General features: G+C 42.6%; 3 protein-coding genes across 6 annotated transcripts in view; 1 reads left to right on the plus strand and 2 right to left on the minus strand.

Annotated features, from left to right (window-relative positions):
* Positions 1-919: 919 nt before the first annotated feature.
* Positions 920-5,569, minus strand: kdsr (3-ketodihydrosphingosine reductase). The gene is made up of 10 exons (XM_047027264.1): positions 5,109-5,569; positions 4,633-4,722; positions 4,502-4,558; positions 4,314-4,379; positions 4,124-4,219; positions 3,362-3,553; positions 3,146-3,229; positions 2,796-2,879; positions 2,551-2,652; positions 920-2,467 (listed from the first exon to the last, which is right to left on the minus strand). Exons 1-10 carry the CDS (start codon positions 5,295-5,297, stop codon positions 2,348-2,350), a joined length of 1,080 nt encoding a protein of 359 aa, XP_046883220.1. The 5' UTR covers positions 5,298-5,569; the 3' UTR covers positions 920-2,347.
* A 500-nt stretch (positions 5,570-6,069) lies between these two features.
* On the minus strand, positions 6,070-13,493 carry vps4b (vacuolar protein sorting 4 homolog B). 2 transcript variants are annotated; one of them, XM_047027262.1, is made up of 13 exons: positions 13,338-13,493; positions 12,610-12,721; positions 12,240-12,340; positions 10,655-10,766; positions 10,323-10,473; positions 10,088-10,146; positions 9,573-9,692; positions 9,248-9,404; positions 8,973-9,121; positions 8,208-8,289; positions 7,774-7,993; positions 7,507-7,647; positions 6,070-7,411 (listed from the first exon to the last, which is right to left on the minus strand). In XM_047027262.1, exons 1-13 carry the CDS (start codon positions 13,356-13,358, stop codon positions 7,310-7,312), a joined length of 1,527 nt encoding a protein of 508 aa, XP_046883218.1. In that variant the 5' UTR covers positions 13,359-13,493; the 3' UTR covers positions 6,070-7,309. The 2 variants fall into 2 exon arrangements, with proteins under 2 accessions (XP_046883218.1, XP_046883219.1); XM_047027263.1 differs by lacking the exons at positions 12,240-12,340; positions 12,610-12,721; positions 13,338-13,493 and adding an exon at positions 11,680-12,197.
* A 1,013-nt stretch (positions 13,494-14,506) lies between these two features.
* Positions 14,507-19,991, plus strand: part of LOC124472432 (laminin subunit alpha-3-like) — a 55,029-nt gene continuing 49,544 nt past the window's right edge. For all 3 annotated transcript variants that reach the window (XM_047027256.1, XM_047027258.1, XM_047027259.1), the window contains exons 1-2: positions 14,507-15,231; positions 15,791-15,943. In XM_047027256.1, the coding sequence (XP_046883212.1) occupies positions 14,899-15,231; positions 15,791-15,943 (486 nt within the window). In that variant the 5' untranslated portion in view covers positions 14,507-14,898. The remainder of the gene's footprint in view (positions 15,232-15,790; positions 15,944-19,991) is intronic.

Here is a 19,991-nt window from a genome sequence, read left to right on the forward strand (position 1 = left end):
CAGCTAATTACGCAAATAAAGGAGCAGAGACGTGCAATTAAGTTATTTCATGTATTATTTAAGAAAATAAGACAAAGAAACATTGTTCCTCACATTTCCTTTAAATGGCACACAAGGTGAATTTTTAACAAGGCAAAAACATACACAACTAAAGGTGATGGAAACAAGCAGTGGCTTAAGCTAGAATTAAGTACTTATAAACACTACATAATCTTAATTTAAAATCTTGTGGACACCGATACATGTGGAATACTAGGTTGTGAGTGTTATAAAACTGCCATGTTAAATATTGTGAGCATAGGCTTCATTTGCATAGCTTGAAAGGGTTCAAACCAAAAAGTAAGCTACGTGTCCTGTTGGTCTACCTCAACATGGAAAAATGATTCTAAGAGAAGCGGGCACTCCTTAAATAAAGCTACAAAGTGCCAGACAGTGAGCCTTGTCCAACGTCAAATGAGAACATCATCAAAACGGAGTCATCCATTCTCACCATCATATTTTGGGTTGAGTAAGGCCTTGCAGTACAATATAATTGGAATTGGCAAAAAAATCTGCAGAAGTTTCAGATCAAATGAACAAGAAAACCACAAGCGGTTCAAGTGACATTTTTTTTCTGTGGACAGAATCCATTATTTTATGCATTTTAGCTTATCATCAGTAGTCATCTCTTAAGGCTTACAATGGGTCCCCACAAGTGTAGTGCTGGCTGAAAACTAGGATAAACAGAGCAGCGACATCAACAAAACAAATCTCAAAACGGTTGCATTGCATTTACCCAAACTGTCTCAATACATTTTGGCATTCAGATATTGGTGGTTTAAAAATATTCCTACTTTTCTGGTTTGTACTAAAGTACAATCTCCCCACTAGTGATGGATAAAAGGAAGACTAGAACGAGTTCGCTTTTTTTTCTTTCAACAGGCAAAAAAAAACGTTGAGAAGATAAGGAATGGGATGCTGGAAGGCTGTTGGGACATTGATTAGGACTTTAAGACTGACACAGTCAGTTAGTAAAGTCAACATCCTTAGAAACAGTGTATGGAATCAGATAACCATCATGTTATGAATCAAAGACAGTTCAAAACAGTTTCCCCTTGATCTTGTGCCCTTTTTATACAACTGATCTATAGCGCCCTCACTGGGCTTTCTAGGGCAGTGCTAAAAACCTGTGACTATGACCCATCTATTTCAAGGATCACACTGTGTACTCAAACATACAAAAACAAACACACACCAGGGAGTTCTCTGAAGAACATGGTGTGGATGGGTGGCTCAGGCAAAGCTTTGCAGAGGGAATCTACACAATTTGATCTACTATATTCTGTAATGGTTCCGCTTGTGTGAACTACAAGAAGGATCTGGGCTGATAGGCAGAGGAAACTCAACTCCTTATGAAACTCAACTCCTTATGAAACTCAACTCCTTGTGATCGTTTTTTTTTCATCCTGACAGTGTGTAATGGCTTTCTCTTCTTTCCCTGGGGCTGACTTGGTCACTTACAGCACAAACACAAGAATCACAATGACAAAGCATCAACACATATCCCCATATCCTGATGCACTTACCGATGTGTGCACACATTCCCTCAAACATGGTATATAGCAAAATACACCTTTGCTTACAAAAACGCTGGTCTGGGATTGATTATTTACCAGATGAAAATTAAATGGTTGCGTTTAGCTTATGTAAAAGAGATCCTGGCCCCTCATCACAGAAGAGCACTGTTACATCACCCTTGCGCTTCACAAAGCCAATGGCACTAGCCAAAAATACTACCCAACTTAAACTAAGACAAAGAGGTCTTTGCCTGCAAAGACTTGCGCAAAACATTTCCATATAGAAAAAGATACGTATTTGGTGAAGACTATATAGTTGGATGAGGTTAAACTATCAGTATGACAAATGCCAACGATTGGACATATGCGTTTTGCATGTTATCTTTCTGTCTGTCCCTAAGTACTTGGAAAGGGACTGCAGGCCACAAGCTGTCAGAGCAGCTATCCTTAGCTCCTCTGTCTGCAGAGACGGATAAAAAGCAAGGCAGAGGCTCAGACTTAAAGTATCAGGTGTTGACAAGGCCTAGTAGGAGGCCAGACCGTGACTTCTGTAGGTCTGCTCTCAGCGACCTTGAGAAAGGCAGCCTTGACAGTAGAAGAAGTCTCAATTACAACAGTTCAACGAGTAAACAAAAATCACTGGAATGCTTATCAAAGAGGGTGAATTGAACAAAAGGGCTGTCTTATGGAAATATCACTGCCCCCCCCTCTTTCATCCACCACCCAGGCATGTGCGTTGCTAAGGAGGGAAGAGGTGGAGGTGGGGGTAGGCAGGACTATGGATAGCACTACTACTCCCTCTTGTCAGCTGCTTTTGACTGTTCCCTCTGGATCATGCAGCGACGCACAATGCTGTCAAAACTCCCCAAGTAGAAGAGAGCTATGGTCCGGAACAGTCCCATAGTCACAATCTGTACAGAGGGAGAGGGAGGGGGGGATTAGACAAATTGTTGGCGTCCAGGCAGCGGTGAGGGAAGTGTGGGGGAGCCAGTACCTGCTGGAGGCCCTCAGTGATGGAGGTGACGGGCGACATGCCGCAGGTGAGCGCAGAGAGCATGTAGCCGTCGGGACCCACGGAGCTGTTAAAGTTCCCCTGCTGTGGGAGGAGACGGGGGGAGACACAGAGAGAAGCAAGGAGGTCAGACCTCCGTCACACAGCTGAGAGGCCCCTCCTGAGTACCAACACTGTGGGGATGAGGCTGGGTGAAGGAAGAGGCCCCGAGGGGTCCAGTCACCTACCACGGCGTCCTTCACAAACACCTTGGCCACCAGCTCCGGCTGACACACGCCGGACGTCTCAGAGATCAGCTTGGTCTCGAGGGGCTGAGAACAGGAGGACCACATGGAGGGATTCAAATATGGTTCGGGAGACTAATGTTCCTCCACTGTGTGTTGTTGTTTCTCTCCCTCCATAAGGACACGTGCTCAGCGGCCGTAAATATTTTGCCAACTTGTGCATTCTGTCCTAGTTTGTAATCAAGGATGGCTCAAAATGAGATCCTCAAGACTTGACGCTAAATGACATGGGACTTTCCAAACAACGACTTTGACTTGAACCGAAAATATCTGTCGCTGCCGGCACCACTCACCTTGCTCTTGTTCTCCTCTGCTAGGCCTGGAGTGTCTGTGTCGGGAGGGTAGGCCAACGTCACGTAGATATTATAAGGCTTCATCTAAATGGAAGCACAGAGGAGTGAGGCTCTAATAAACCTCCACAGACAGCTTGTTGATGCTTGTTGACAGAATGGGTTTCGGCTACTGGTACGGGTTGAGGGGACCGAGTGAGAGGGGGACTCTAGACTCACCTCCATCTGCAGGGCCTCGGCCAGCCCTCGGAGGGCAAACTTAGATGGGGAGTAGGCCGTGTAGCCAAACAGGCCGATCTGGCCCGCCTGAGAGGACACGAACATGACCCGGCCCATCCGCCGCTCTTTCATGGTGGTGATGACGGCCCGCGTCGGGTACACGCTGCCCAGGTAGTTCACCTCCATCAGTCTCTGTTGGAGAGAAGAGAGGACTGGTACATGGAAGCGATGTGTAAGACAACCCCGCCCCTCTTCCACACACATACGCACGCACACACACACACCTTCACAAAAGTGCTGACCTCTGGTCTTTTTCGTCATTGCCTTTGTCGTAAGCGGGAGTTATATTCCTACAATCGGAGGCTAAGTAGTAATTGAAGATCACAGGTTCTCTCGTATTCTTTGGCACACACAAACACGCTTTCCACTCGTGATTATTTCAGCAGTGGAACACAGTGGGTGAGCCAGGACACCCTTCACCTCCTGATAGGCTGCTAAGCCTCTTTCCCTCCTCCGACTGCAATCGAACCTCTGTATATGCTGCATCTTTAAATTGAAACTTGACCCCTTGCTTAAGCTACACGTAGAAACAAGACCCTCTTGATCCTAAAAGGGGAATGCCTCATTCTGTCTTTGACATTTGTGCAGTGTAGGTTTTCATCTCGGGGTTTGACGCAATATTCTTTGATTGAACTTGGGAAGAACTGGAACTGAACTGGAATAAACTAGCACTCATCTGCAGTGTGCTGGATAATTACTCACTCTGAAGCGATCCACCTCCACTTCTTCAAACTTCCCAGCAATGGATGTCCCGGCACAGTTGACCAGCATATCCACAGGCCCCAGCTTCTCCTGAGCCTGGAGTGAAACAAAAAGGAAGGCTCAATTACTACAGTCAAATAGGAAATTGTGCTAAATGTCTGGTGTGATCTAATTCAACGCGACCCATTACCTGCTTTATCACACTCTCCACCTGGCCATAGTCCTTGGACACATCAACAGATATGCAGAGCACTACCTGAGTGAGACAAAAAGGAAGAAAGAAAATGTATTTTGTTCAGAAAAATATGAGGAGGAAGGAGGTTTCAAGTATTTGATAACCCTTGTCAGTTATCTTTATAGAGGCTATTGACTTCATACTTGCTTATCATTTATCGCACATTTCTCCACTTCTTTTTTAGCTTGGAGAAGTTTACTCTGTGGAAAACAAAAGTGATATCACTATGACATCGTCCGATAAAACAATAAATAACTATAAGATTAATACTTACCTCATCTCGTGCCACTAAGGTTATGAAAGCACCTTGCCTGTAGCATTCCATGGCAATGCTTTTACCAATGCCGCTGGAACCTCCTGTCACCTTTAGAAATACATGGTAGGGAAGCAGAGTAAAGAACCTCAGGAGTTACATGAATTGATAAGGTAGGAAAGATGAAATGGGAAACAATCTACAGGTTTGAATACAACTTTCGCAAAACAACATTTATTGAAGCACATGCGCAATATGATAGTTATTGCGACACATTTTAACATAATTTGTCCTTATGTCATTCCTGTATTGTGGGCGTGTCATAAGACAGTTTTTTTTTTATCCTACAATACAAATTACTACTTTGATGTTTGGGTAAAGTAGCTTAGACAATTGAGCAATTATTAGTAAACGTATCAAAACGACAAAGTTAACCTGAAAAATGAGAGCCGTTTCACGAGCTACTAGTAGCCATCTAGTAAGCTAAATACACTTACCACAACGTGGGCCCCATTTAATTTTAAAGGTTTGGGGCTAATGAGAGGGGATATCATATACAACAGTAACACACAGGCAACAATGAATGCAACAACAACTAATATCATGATGAAAGGCAGAAGAAGCCACCAAGAATTAATAAAAAGCCAATCCGCGATTGATGAACTCAATCCTTCCTCAGAGGACATGGGTAAAGCTGTCGATTTCGTTAGCTAGCTAAAGCTAACGTAGGTTTCTTCGGCAAATCAGTAGAAGGCGCTTGTCAAATGGGTGAAAATAAAATTTAGAGGAGGAGTTTTAAATAGCTTGCAGTATTTGCAGTCACAGACGGTTACTCTGCATAAATTACACTTGGACCTTGGCTCTACGACTAATAGCTATATGTTGCCCAGCGTAGTAGTTGCAACATTCACCAAAACAAATACAACTGTGCACTTTGAACGGGCTATAATGCTAGTATTGCAGTAGGTATTTGTAGTTTCAAAATCGTATTGCAGGCTGTCACCTGACGGGAACTTGAACTGGCATACACTCCACTTCCCAAAATGCAGCAGTACATTTCCTCATTGTTGGTGTAACTGTGTTTGTGTGCCGGCTTGACTCATTGGTGGTTGACTATGGATCCCAAATACATGAAAAACGCAATGTCTTCATTCCCAAACGTGCTACAGTAAAAACCTAAACAATTTTCTCAGTATTACTTTTATTTACATGTTTGGAAAGAAAAACATTTTTTTACCTCTTCACAGAGAGTTTACCTGTCTCTAGATACGTTTACAGTAACGTGAGTTAAATAGACCACGCCAAAGATGTACCCAACTCTAAATGAAAGACTTGTCTTCAAAATACCAACACCTTTAGTGCATAGTAATATAGTTGTATACAACCTTTAAATGAGAAAATACATGAAATGTGCAAGTATCATACTACATACCTAGCAATGATGACAAAACACACAAGTTTAAGCAGTGTCTCTGTATATCAACTTCCAAATTCAAAAATAAAATGAATATATTTCAGCAATTTGTTTAGAAGGCACGTAGTATGCATTGCCACTGAATATGGCCTCATTTCAAAGGTGGTCTCTGTTTGGAAAACATTATCGCATCTGCTCTCTTGTTCTTCAAATCTTGAACTCAAACGACATTTTATTCAATCCTCAGTATCCGCCCTTCATAAGAGCAAGGCTTAGACAGGCACCATCTCTTTTCAGTAGTTGCCGTTGGGCGGATCAGCAAAGCTTTGCAGGGAGGGTATGTGAGAACGGGCAAATTGTATGTAGTGTGTAAGGGGGGTCAGTTACAAATAAAAAGTTGTGTAAAAGAGTGTAAATATACACACTCCTTGAAAGCTAAAAACTGATCCAGTACCTTTGGCTATCCTGATACACTAAAAGCAGAAGGACAATGAACTACTAAATTAAGATGGTGGTAGAAGAAATGTTTTTCTTTAGTAGTTTTTTTTGTTTTACATGGAACCATGGCCTAACAGGTTCTTTCCTGAGTGTCAGTCAGTTCTTCTAACCCATTTTATGACCATCACCCTCTGACTTGAGGCCTTAATTCCACAAATTAAATATCTTATGAAAATACAATGGCATGCATTTTTAATTTAGTTTTCAAGACCAAAGAGCTATACATTTCCGTAAAGTATCTACTATAAAATGCTTTTCATCTTAGGAGTATAAAAAGAAGTAGAGTAATATAGATATTGATGCTCACTGCAATCATCTTGAAGGCAATTGGACAGGTACCTATACATTTTACAGTCAAATTGTTAAAAGGACAATGCACAACAATTTCTTGAAAGCATGATTTACATGAGGTTCAGTTTAATATGCATGTCTCTCAAATTTTAGGTTTATCCCAAAGTGCTGTGTCGGCCTGCTCATATGTTCAAAATAAACAATTCCAAGACTGCAAATTGATCCCTAAGTAGTTGTCCATGTGCCATTCATCAAGTCAACTGCATACACCCCACACCTTCAAGTCCTTTATCCGCTTTGGACAATGGAGGACATCAGAAAACATATCAATCTTCAAGCTCCTGTGTGGCCAATTAGACTAGCCTAGCCAGTCATGTGGGACACTTGAGCCAATTGATGAGCCAAGAAAGTGGAGGAAGATTGAAAAGAAAGAGGTAAAGAAAAAGAACACTTAACAATCAATTTCTTCGCTTTGGTTAGACTTAAAGGCTCCATTTAACCCTCTTGTCCAAAGTCCTCTGTGAATTTTTTCAGCTTGTCCAGATCTGCCTCATTGACGGTAGGCTTGGTGCTGGCAAGGGACCTCAGCATATCAGGCTGCAAAGAAGGAAGAACATATCATGGGGATGTCGTTTTAATGTTCATGCACGCGACAGGATAAAAAAAAAAGACAGGACTGTTAATGCGCTCACCATGCTGACAACAGGTTCCAACAGCTTTTCTCCAGGGACATCCATCCATGTCATTTCAACGGCATTTGGGTCTCCGGGAGAACATGGGGTCAGAAGGTCATCGATGAGCATGTTAGGATCATCTCTCGATGGTCCTCGTACCTTCAACCAGAGCCACCCGAGTTAAACACAAAAACGGCAACCACGACACGGCACAGATGAGGCCCGAGACTTTCGAAAACAGAGCCGACAACCAATCCTATGGAAACAAATCTCACATATACGTACCCGTTTGAAGTGGGTGGCACACTGCACCTTCCTGACGGGCTGCATGAGAGCGTCTCTGACGATGATACTGACGTCAGCTCCAGAGTAGCCCTCGGTCTTCTTGCCGAGGGTGACAAAGTCAGAGTCATTGAGGCTGGTGGCTGTGGAGCCAAGATGAAGCCTAAACATGAAGGAGCGGGCATGTTCCTCAGGCAGGGGGATGTAGATCCTCTTCTCAAACCTGACACAAACACACCAGAACAAGTTGACGACAACAGCTGCAGTGGCCTAATTTCCTATATACACCTGTTTTGGATTATTGTAAATAAATTAAAATACGACAGCAAAAATACAGTACATTATGTCATGTCAATGATCAGACAATGGAAAAACTTAGATAATATGCTTGTAAATTGTATGGTTTTTGACTATCGATGACCAGGACAGCCTATTACCTTCTTCTGATGGCTGAGTCCAATGTCCAGGGGATGTTGGTGGCCCCGAGGACTAAGACTCCCTCATTGTCATTTCCAACCCCTGCAGAAAGACAGGCATGCTGAGGTAAATGAGAAAATGGCTGCATCCCAAATCCCAAATATCTCAGTATTTAGTATGCCAAAAAAAGAATTACAATGCATATAAAATAGTATGGTAGTATGGGTATTGGGATGCACCCTTAGTATGTCCTAATGGAATACGGCACAATTTCTGACTACAGCCAGTAGCATTCTGCAGTATGTAAGCCAGCATGCTTTTCTCATCATGTGCAGCAGAAAACTGCAGAAACTAAGGTAAAATAGCAGACACCAATACGGTCAATACTGAGTTCAAGGTACACCTACATGACAAAGTAGTATGTCCCAACAGTATGCATACTGCATGCAAAATGTAGCTGTATTACCTTCTAAAAAAGTACAAATATTCTATTCGGGACACAAATCTCCCCAAATAATTGGTATTATTTTGCTGTATTACAACCAATTGCAAAGTACTTAGGCAACTAACATTGCAAATAAACATCACTGGGATTTATTTTATTTTTTAAACATCTGTTTGACAGTTTTTAAGCAACATATCCCTTTCTTCACCCAGAGAGAGGGACAGATTCTAACTAGTAAAATAAAATATATTTTTTTTGGGGGGGGGGATCAAAATATTATAATACAATCCTGATGTGAAAAAGAAATCATCGAAATTATCAACAACAAAAAAATCCTCACCTTGCATCTGAACCAGGAACTCAGTCTTGATACGACGGGCAGCCTCACTCTCGTTCTCACTTCTGGAGCCACACAGGGAGTCAATCTCATCTATGAAGATGATGGAAGGCTTGTTCTCCCTCGCCAGGCTGAACAAAGTTTTCACCAATCTGGAGGGTTGAAAATAGTGTATTTTTAACAAACAGTAAACTGACCAGTAATGTGCAGAACCCTAAGGATGATTATCCTCCAATGAGACAGGGTAATTTCTGAAGTGACAATAACAAAAGGCTCACTTTTCACTCTCTCCCAGCCATTTGGATACCAGATCAGAAGAAGAGATGGAGAAGAAGGTCGAGTTGTTAGCCTCAGTGGCCACAGCTTTAGCTAGGTAGGACTTTCCTGTACCAGGAGGTCCAAAGAGCAGGATCCCTCTCCACGGTGTTCTTTTACCTTAAAAGACAGAAAAGCTTGTCTGAGTGATCCACATTGTACTAGGACACAATACATTTCAATTAAATACCGGAAGAACAATTCAAATAATTTATCGATGCATCATCTTCAGTGTTGTCTTCGCCCACATCAAGTAAAAATGACATGAATACAATACTTCTGCACTACCTGTGAAAAGGTGGGGGAATTTGATAGGCAAAATAACAGCTTCTTTCAGTGCTTCTTTGGCTCCCTCTAACCCAGCAACATCGTTCCACTTGATATTTGGCTTTTCCATAACAATTGCGCCTGGAGGAAGTGAAAAAAATATTAGTCAGGGGTAATGCAAATAATACAGACATGGCCTAAAACTACTAATCTATAAATGCATTTTCAGTAACCCCTAACAATAGGGTTAGTAGTATAGGTCAAAGCAAAGGTCGTCGATAAAATCCTCTGAAATAATGTTAATTTCATATGTTATCAAATCTCTGGATGTAAGACATTGTTATTCATGCAGAGAAAATACAGAGAGAACACTGAAATGGTAATGTTTTTCACTTCCCCCTAATGTGCTAAACAAACTGTGACCCATAAACGGCAATATAAACCGAACCGTGGGCTTGTTGAATTGTTACACCACTCGCAGACTGTGACATTCATCCTGTAGGTGCTGCAATAAGAATCAGCTAAAGAGTACTGACCTGAGAGTTGGTTCTGGAACTTCTTTTTCTCCGGATCATCCCCTTCATCACTTTCATTCCTAAAACAACCAGTTACAGAAGAAAACATGATGGTTTAGCATTTGATCTACCTCTATCAAACACATAAATGCAAGTTCAGTTTCCCCTTGTCATGGCTGAGTCATCGCATTCCATCAAACTGTATGGGTGACAGCATCTGAACAGGTTGAGTCCAAAGCCCCACCCACAAACGCACCCTTTGTCATCTGAATGAGACTCCTTTACAGGCTTGGCAGGCGGAGCCTTCTCTTTCTTCTTTAGGTATTCCTTCAGCTTCTCTGCTCTGTCCAGGTACTCTGCACACTTGGCCCTGATGCTCTGTTTGGCCTTGTCGCCCTGAGCTTCATCTGATAAAAACAGAGAAAGACATTTGAGAAATGGCAACAAAAAGTTGACGGGTGGGGAAAACTTTAAATAAGACAAACTATACAGGATATACTACTAAACCTTGGAGAATGAATACACATTTGAAAATGAATGGACCATTTCCCTCTGAAAGAGGTAACAACATGCAAATATGAGACTTACATTTGACGACATGAAGAAAGTACTGAACAGCATGCTGGTACAGGCGCAAAGCCTCCTCATAGTTCTGAGCTTTATCCTCCTGTGCAGCCTTGCTGGCCAGATCAATGGCTTTCTGAAAGACAAGTAGGCAAGAGCCAAGATTGACATCCATCAAACCAGCAGGTTTAAATACATTTATTTTCGAACAGTGAAATGAACCGCACCCTCTCTAAATCAGGGATTAAACACTTTGTGAACAACATTCGATATTCTGAGCATAGCCACACAAACTTCAATATTGATTCAAACTAGATTACTACAAACAGGTGGCTTTAAGACATTCGTTTCGTGACAATACAACACTACATTATTAAGTGCAATTTGAAAGGACACTCATATTAAACCCTTTGTGTCTCTGGAATTGGCAAACTCCAAACTCCACTGTGTGTGTGTGTGCGTCATGATACTTTTTCAGATATCCAAATAAACACACACCAATAATCCAATTAGATAACTAACAGGCACCTTGCTACAACCCCCTCCCTAGGCTAGCTAGATTCAACTAGCTATACCAAGGAGTCAAAAATGATCAATTGGCCATACGCTAGCTACGGGCTAAATGCCATTAGCTCTAGCTTAGAAAATAATTCGAGTTAATAATACAATCTGACAACTGAAAGTTGGTTAAATCACATGGTAGTTTAAATGTTGGGTTTCGATATCACATAATCGCAATCATGGATAATGTCCATGCTTTAAACAATGTATTAGGGTAGGGCTGTGGGCCCAATGTTAACATGCAGCTAGCTAGCTAGCTAGCTAAATGGTTAATGTACATGAAGCCTACCTTAGTCAAATCCCAGCTAACGTCAGCTAACTTTAGTGGCAAGCAGATTTAAAACAGACCTAGTTGCATTTTTGTAACTGCTGAAATAACATAACGAAAGCAGTTCGACAGAAGAGGTTGATTCCCGATCCCAGCGCTAGGTAGCTAGCTAGAGCTAGCTAGAGCTAGCTACAGTAGCTGGTGAATCTGTCAAACTTACCTGTAAATTGTTGTTGGCAGCCATAAGGGCTGAATACTTATCAAAAGATCCCAACGAATAAAACAATTCAATAAATACAACCTATGGTTGTTAATTATGAGTACGGCAGTTACTTATAGTAAATATTTTGCTGGCTAAATAACTTTGAAGTTGATTGTTTTCCTTTTCTTGTAGATCGTTGTTAAAAACACAGCGAAGACAGAGAAACTTCCGCATTGAAGTCGAGTTGATTTCCGTGGGGCACAGAGCCGACGTCATCCACTGACGCACCCAGAAGTCAGAGAAGAATAACAACACGCTAAACATTCTGTATTCAGCCAGAGACGTAGCCAAGACAGAAATGTGAAAACAGTCTTTGAGCAAATCCATTACCACCTATGGTGTAAAGTGAGCATTCTTATTTGTTCTTGTGAAAGTAGAGTTGTACAAAGATGTAGATCCTTGCAGTAAAAACTCAAGAAGGTGAACTTGACTTGTTCTCCTGAACCTTGTGAAAATAGAGCAACAACTACAAACATGAGCCTATTATCAATATGTAAAAATCTGCATTGTCTAAAGACCTCTTTGTTTTCTAGGTATTGCTGAAGCTCCTCGACTCTGTCCAGATAGAGTTTACACCTATCCCTGATCTTCTGGTTTCCCTCTTTACCTTGGGGTTCACCTGAGGGGTTCAAAACAAAATGACAGACACTTGTTAAATTGATTCACTCAAGCTAATTAGACTAGAAATGATTATTTTCTGCCAGGGTGGAGCATTGTCTCGGCTTTACATAGACTAGGAAGTACTACTGTACTATATCACTTCACTAGCATCCAAGGACACCGATGCATCAGTTAAACAAGCACCCGACTGACAATGTTGACTGCACTGATGGCTTTCCATGTCCATGCAGCTCCATGCATATGTGATGTATGAGATCAGTTACATACGCTTTATAATGTGCAGGAAGTACTTGACCGCATGCTGGTAGGAGCGAATAGCCTCATCATAATTCCCAGCCTGGTCTTCTTGGGAAGCCTTCTGTGCCATGGCTATAGCTTTCTGGAGACAGAGAAAAAACATGGTAAGGATCTCATAGTATCCACTGTTCCGGATCACTCCACAGCATAGTGGTCTTAAAAAATATCCTCCTTCATTTTAGAAAAGGTAGCCTACATTGTGAAGTAGATGGTCAATGTAATATACCAGGGCTAACTCAGAATATCCATGTAGTGCTGCAACTATATTTAAACTCCATAGTTTAAAAAATAAAACAAAAAGTTCAATTTGAAGCCATGGCTTTCTCCATTCAATTTAGTTTTCAGCCATTTGTGCACCAAATCCACTGTAACGTCCCAACATCCCTATGGACAACTTGTAGAAGGACTACACAGTTAAATTTTTAGCAACACTTACATCATTAGTTTATGTAGCCCTCCATGACAGCAACAATGTAGGTCTAGAATGTCATATTGGTATGTATTTAACAAGCAACAGATTCAACTCTAACTAATTCTGATATGGTTAATCAGTGGGGGAGTCTGAGTCTTATGCTATTATCTCAGATCTGCTAAGTAGAGGCTGGATTCTAATTCACACAAAAGGAATCATACTGAAATCACAGACCAACTGTAAACCAAGACCAAGTTCTGAGATTCAAAGTAATCAGTCTATTTACCTGTAGATTGGTTGGCTCCATGGAAGACAGACGTTGTCACAGTATAGGAAGAATCAACAGAGTTTTCAAGATCTTCACTATCCCAGTTTCGTTTAGCTATACAGCCATTTCCTTGTTGCTAATCTCTTCGGGGAGCACATACAGGTCCGAGTGACAAACTGCCCTGCCTACAAGAATGATAACAATGCCGTGTCGTGGTCTGTGAGTCATTATGTCAAGCCTGTTACTCAAGAACAGAAAATATACTGGAGAGACAGTTCTAGACTACTAACAGGTTTAATGGTTCATAATGAATTGCATTATTTGATGATCATTTTTTTTACAAATAAACTGAAACTGTATTTTATTTTGTTTTAAACCACATATAGCGGAATTGTATTTGTACAACAAATATGATAATAGATGTTATGGTGTTTTTTGAGTGGTTCTGTTAATTTCTGAATGTATAGGAGGGGTAAAGGCTTATTTAAAACGGGGGACTCGGACCTCAATTCTGCTCCATTAAACGAGTTATGCTGTCTTTTTTTATCCACTAGATGTCACTGAATGACCATAAGATTGGTAGATAGGCTAAACTCCAGATTGGAAGCTTGCCACAGGTGAACCTCTGATTCCCACCACTATGTCCCCTATAGACCTATCCCTCTAGACTCATTTACAGTAGATCAATATACTAGAAGGAGACAAAAGGCAATCATTTTTGCATCCACACACTTAATGTGGCTGTTATTGTCCACACAAATCCCTAAGCACAGTTGTTGAAAAAGTGGAGTATGCAGTATGTAGGAACAAGTACTGTCTGTCTTTATGGATGAATATGGGAAGGGTTTACAAGGATGTGTCTCTGACTGGTATGGTGTAGGCTGTAGTGTAAGGGTGGGATGTCTGTTTTTGAATGATATTGATGGAATTAAGAGGTAATGCCAACAACATTCTTGTTTTGTCCCAAAGTCAGCAAATACTATGCAATATGCAATATATTATCAGATAAACTAACCTTATGACATGAAACGCTATGATATCCAATCAGTTTCAAAAACGTGTAGCTTATACACTGACACATCTCAGAAATCGTTGCGTGAATATGTGCGTTACAGTAAATTCATCTGCGTAAATATAGGTTCCAGGCTACTCTAGACTAGCCTACCGTACATAAATTACATTTTATGAAATTTAAAATTATTTTAATTTGATTTTGTTACATGTCTAGTGAGGCAACAATGTCGCCTACTCTTACTTTGGCTGCCACAGATGAAAAATATTGAAAGACGTCAGAGCACGGAGAAACCTTTGGCCCCACGTCTCTGATTCCTCTCGTCTTGCTCTGACCGCTGATAGCCTGGCTGACACCTGATACCGTGGTACAACAGCAGAGTTTGGCTAAGGAGATACAGGAACCTGACTAATTTTCACGGAGAAACATGCAGTCGAGAGGGAGCTCGGATGCAACAGCAGATCAAGTGAAACTTTTCAACCAGCAGACTTGAGCCGCACACACGAGTCGTTGGATTGCCCCGGATCAAAGGGAGAGTTTTAGGCGTTCTGCGCGTATTATTCATGGATGTCTAGGGAACATGCACTGCGCTCTGCGGGTCAATTTCAGCATCCACGAGGATTCTTGATGTGGAACATGGCGAGAGGGATGAAGGGAGTGCACCCCGCCGCTTTGATTTGTACTTTGACGCTCTTATTTACTGGTGCCGTCCGTGGGCAGGTCCCTTTTAACGAAATTACGGGATTTAGTTTGAGTCCCCCGTACTTCAACCTTGCCGAGGGAGCACGGATCTTTTCTACCGCAACTTGCGGTGAAGATGAGAGAGGTAGACCGAGGTCAGACCTGTACTGTAAACTTGTTGGAGGACCTACCACGGGACCGCCAAGTCAAACCATACAGGTAAGGTGTTCATTATGCTTAAATTTTCAATATGTATCCGTTTTCATGTTTGATTTCATGCTTCATGTAATCATGACAACTTCAAATTTTTTGTCATTCCGAAAGTTATATTTCTTCACAGAGCACATGTAATTGTAAGGCTATGGTTTAAAGCGACTGTTTACATTATTCTTACTCAAATATCATATAGCAAACAGCAGTTGAAAAATAGTTGTTTATGTGGTTGACTTCCTTTCCTTACTGTTTTCCCTGGGCTCCAGTGAGTCACTAGAGCCTCCTGGGAAACATTGGCAGATTTGCCCGCCCTGGCCAAGTTGTACATCTGCCAGAAATAGTTTACACCATTGTTTCCTATTCCAGAGGGGTTACGTTCACTTCTCTACAATTGTCCCACAACAATCATTTTTACTTGAATGCTATAATATCAGCTTAAGATATTGTAGTTACCATTATTCCCTTTTGCTTATTATACTTCCCTGTTATTAAGAACATTAGATTTGATATCAAAAGTGTGTCTTTAGTGATTCTTTAGTGATGTTCTATTGTCTCTCTGTGTTAGGGTCAGTTTTGTGATCATTGCAACTCCAACAACCCCAACAAGGCCCACCCAGTGACAAATGCTATCGATGGCACCGAGCGATGGTGGCAGAGCCCCCCTCTCTCCAGGGGTCCAGGGTACAACGAGGTGAACGTCACACTGGACCTGGGACAGGTAAGAACCTCTCTTTGGTGACGGGCTTGCTCTAAGATAAATAGTGTGTCAGCTGCTCTGTGGAGAGAGACAGATAGAATCCCAATGCTACAAAGTGACTCAAGGATAGTTTCTCGCTTTCTCACTCCAGCCTGCTGAGGTGAGATGCCTCACCTCGTTTGTGTGAGATGGCTTTTTGCCTGCAATGGTGTTGACGACATACCTTCCATTTGGGCAGGGACTGTTTGTTTTTTTGCTGTGTGTACAGTGTCATAGTGTTGATTTTGTTTGTGAATGTGGGTGATTCCTGTGCATCTTGGCCGAGTGTCCAGTTTTACCAGTGTTGTGCTGCAAGTGGGAGTTTTCCGAACCAGAGACAGAGATAGTCATGTGAGTAATGTCCTGTAGACCGCTGTAATGCAAAGCCAGGAGTCACACAGATGTCTTCTGGCTGGGGGGAAATGCATCTATTCTGACCCCTGGCTGCAGCAGGAGTTTGGCTCATGGCCCATGAAATTGCACTTCACGCTCAATTATCCACAGTGAGGAAGAAGAGAGGAATTCTGTCTCGAGATTAGGGATCAGAGGGATATTCAGGCTGGTTTGCTGGTTTGGGGGGTGCAGGTGATATGTTGTCAAGAGAGTTCTGTCTGTGGTTCAGAGCTGGCTGGAGACAGAGCCCCCCCCCCCCCCCCCCCCCCCCCCCCCCCCCCCCCCCCCCCCCCCCCCCCCCCCCCCCCCCCCCCCCCCCCCCCCCCCCCCCCCCCCCCCCCCCCCCCCCCCAACAGCAAATCTCCCGGAAAGTCCGAACTTTCATCAGTTCGTCTCTCATCCTGTGGGAAGAGAAAATGTAGAGGAGGCTTCTCGCCATCTCTGTTTTTAGACTGGTGGAGTGGAGCAGAGGGGCCAGGATAAATATATCTAAGGCCTATGACCAAGCGGACGCATGCTGGCCGCGAGGGATGTCTGAGTTTAAGACGTGGTAATGCTCCGTTTATTTGGGAGCGGGGAAAGTAGCATTACTGCATTAAGGCATGCTATAAAGGGCAGGGCCCAAGTATTTGCCCCCAGACTACCAACCACAGGCCACCCCCCTCTCCCTGACCATGAGCCCTTGCATCCCGCCCCACCTGTCAAACAGCGTCTCTGACCCAATGAGAGGCTGAGCTCACCTGGGCCCTCCCCTAACAACCTCATCCTCTTTTTGTTCCCTAAAACCTTTTGGCAGTTTTAACAAACTATGTCTTCTCTAAGCGACAGTATAATCTTTTGGGTGTAATAGGGTAATTTCATGCAAAGACTGCTTTCAATAAAGTCTGAGTTGTACTAATTAGAACCAAATGGTTTGGTACACTTGAGACTTCAACCCAAGATAAATCCATCAAGCTCAATTGATGTCACATAGTTTTTAGATCCACCAGAGGATTGATCAAATTATCTGTACAATATGACAGTGTGATTGTAAACTATTGGAATATGGCTAATGTGTGTTATTTCTGTTTTACTATACATTTGTACTGTATATTGCATGCATTGTGAATCATGGTGTTGTTAATGCCCTAGCTCATAAGACCTTCTGGTAATTTTCCAGTCGGGGCAGATCTTCGAGAGAAAAGATGTGCTAACTAAGCAGGTGCTGAATGAGATTTGGATGCCATGTGCTTGATCCCTACCCAACATAATCTCCTCACGTGTGTATTAAACATAGAGAGAATAGCTTTGATTTATGTTGTTTGAAGGAGGTCATTCTAGCTTGTGCTTTCAATGCTTTTGAGGATTCTTCATACAGAGAGAGTAGGTGGTGTGGTTACTGAGATGTGTGGGGGCATGATCCAGTTCAATAGGCTTTGTGGTCTCTTTAAAGACTAACACAGGTGTCTTGCTTCGCCAGTGTTATCTCCATCTCTTTCAGCGGACATATTAGATAATAACCCAGTGGATGTTTACATGGAAATAGAGAGGTTGAAAGAGAGAAGCCACTTTTGGCGTACCGCTGTTTCAAACTTTTTTGTAAGTGCGCACTTTGAAGCTCAAACCCACCAAGGCCTGATCCTGCGTTTGTGAAACTTGAAATCATATGGTAACACTCAAGTCCGCACACATTTTATAGAAGGATTATTATGGACACAAACAGACAGACCCTAAAGCTTTAAGACAAGGTGAACAAGAATGTTGTTAATGACAAATAGTTGTGAATAGCATCTCTAACAACAAAATGTTCCTGTATATAATCTTACCAGAGATCTGTATAGAACCCTTTTCAAGCTGTAATACGCTGTTTAAATAACCTTTTTAAGTGGTAAGCTTCTTCTAATTCAATGAGGGGATCTATTTCAAAAAACCCTTTGTTATTAGAATGCAGGCTTTGGTGGAACTACAGCCCCCCCACTCCTAGTTTAGACCTGAGGCTGTGGAGGTTGCTCCCATCTGTGTTATCTGCTAGGCATTTGACCTGTGACCTAAGACGAGGCATGTCAGGATAGAACAAACTTGATGGGCATCAGTGAGGTTCTGTACAGCAGCTGGAGTTGAAAGGCAAGACCTAAACCAGCTGGTCTCCAGGGCTACAAACTTCCACCCTAATCAATGTCAGGCCTGTACATTAGCACTTACAAAACCACCAAACTCCTTCCTAGAGACATGCTGTATGTGTGGAGATACTCAAACCTACCCTTTTACTGGGATTAGTGGTGAATGTGTGTTCTAGTGAACGTTGGCACCGCTGTGGTTAGCCCTCCAAGCCTGCCTGTATTTCTGGGGAATGTATTTTAGGAGGCCTGACCACATGTGCTTATCTGCCTGAGTGGCCTGGACCATGTGAGACTTGACATGCCTAGGCTTACTGCTGTCTGTCCAGCGATGCTATTGAAAGGCCTGTGATACGCTAAATGTGTGCAGTTCGAATCCGAACCGTCTTGGTTAGCACAACGGCAAGTTGGTTACGACAAGTTATAGTTTCACTGCTAGCCTTGATGGCCGGTATCGTAATGTTTACTCATGAGATGATTGAGTTTGGATGGTTTGCGAGGTCCTCGGAGCTCTGAGTGGTGATCGCCGGGGGCAACCGGGCATGAGCTAATCTGTAGGGTTTGATAACGCGTGTGAGGTCCTTGTTTCTGATGGCAACGGCTGGGAATGGCATGGTACTGTTTCAGTCTATATGTACTGGGTTTATGTAAAGAAGCCCAAGCTGTTTTCCTGAGGTCTCGTTGTTATGTCATGGTCATAGTGGTCATGTTATTCTGGCTGACAGGAGAGATGGGCTTTCAAAAACGATTTTTTTGTCAGCTTGAAGAATTCCTCCGGAACCTAATCCGTTTTCTCTTCAGGCTATGCCTCCTTCAGAAGTTGGCCAGGGTGTTTTATATGCACCCGTCTCCCCCTTTTGTCCCGTGAATAAATGTCGGCTGTATTGTGTGACATCCTTTCTGTGCATTCAAATATTCACAAAGCCTTACTTTTCTTTAAGTCCTTTTCTGAAAGTGACCTAGCCTTTTCTTTTCCGAGGGTGAATGCAGGGTGATTTTAGCTTCTGTGGAACGGAGTCTAGAACAAGAATTCCTACGGGGACATTAAAGTACATGTTATCTTAAATGAGGGATTGACGAGTCGGAGGAAATGAGACTATGAGGCAGTGGGGACGTTGAGTCTAAGGTGATTTTGCCAGGCTAGTTTGAGGCGTAGCAGGGTTGTGCTCACGCTAGCAGGTCCCACAGATTCCTCTGCTTCTCCTGTCTCCTGGCACTGATTCAGTCCTCATGGTTCGGCAGCATAACTTCCCAATTAGGCTGTGCAACAGAGGAGCTGATTAACAGACCCCCAAATACCTCAGTGTATGCCCTGCCTGCTGTATATCTATAACCCCTCTAAGATATACAGCTTGTTATTAAAAATACATTCTATACTGTCACACTGTTAAGGAAATGTTAGTTGGCACTTAGCAGGAACTTTCATCTTATTTACATGGAACTGCATTGTACCATGTTAACTGTAGCTGACTGGGTCACGTCTGAAGCTCCAGAGACCTGCTTGGCTGTCGGACATGTCCCTAACTTGCTGTAGTGGTGAT

Source organism: Hypomesus transpacificus, chromosome 10, assembly GCF_021917145.1.
Source record: "Hypomesus transpacificus isolate Combined female chromosome 10, fHypTra1, whole genome shotgun sequence".
In the NCBI taxonomy this organism is placed as follows: domain Eukaryota; kingdom Metazoa; phylum Chordata; class Actinopteri; order Osmeriformes; family Osmeridae; genus Hypomesus; species Hypomesus transpacificus.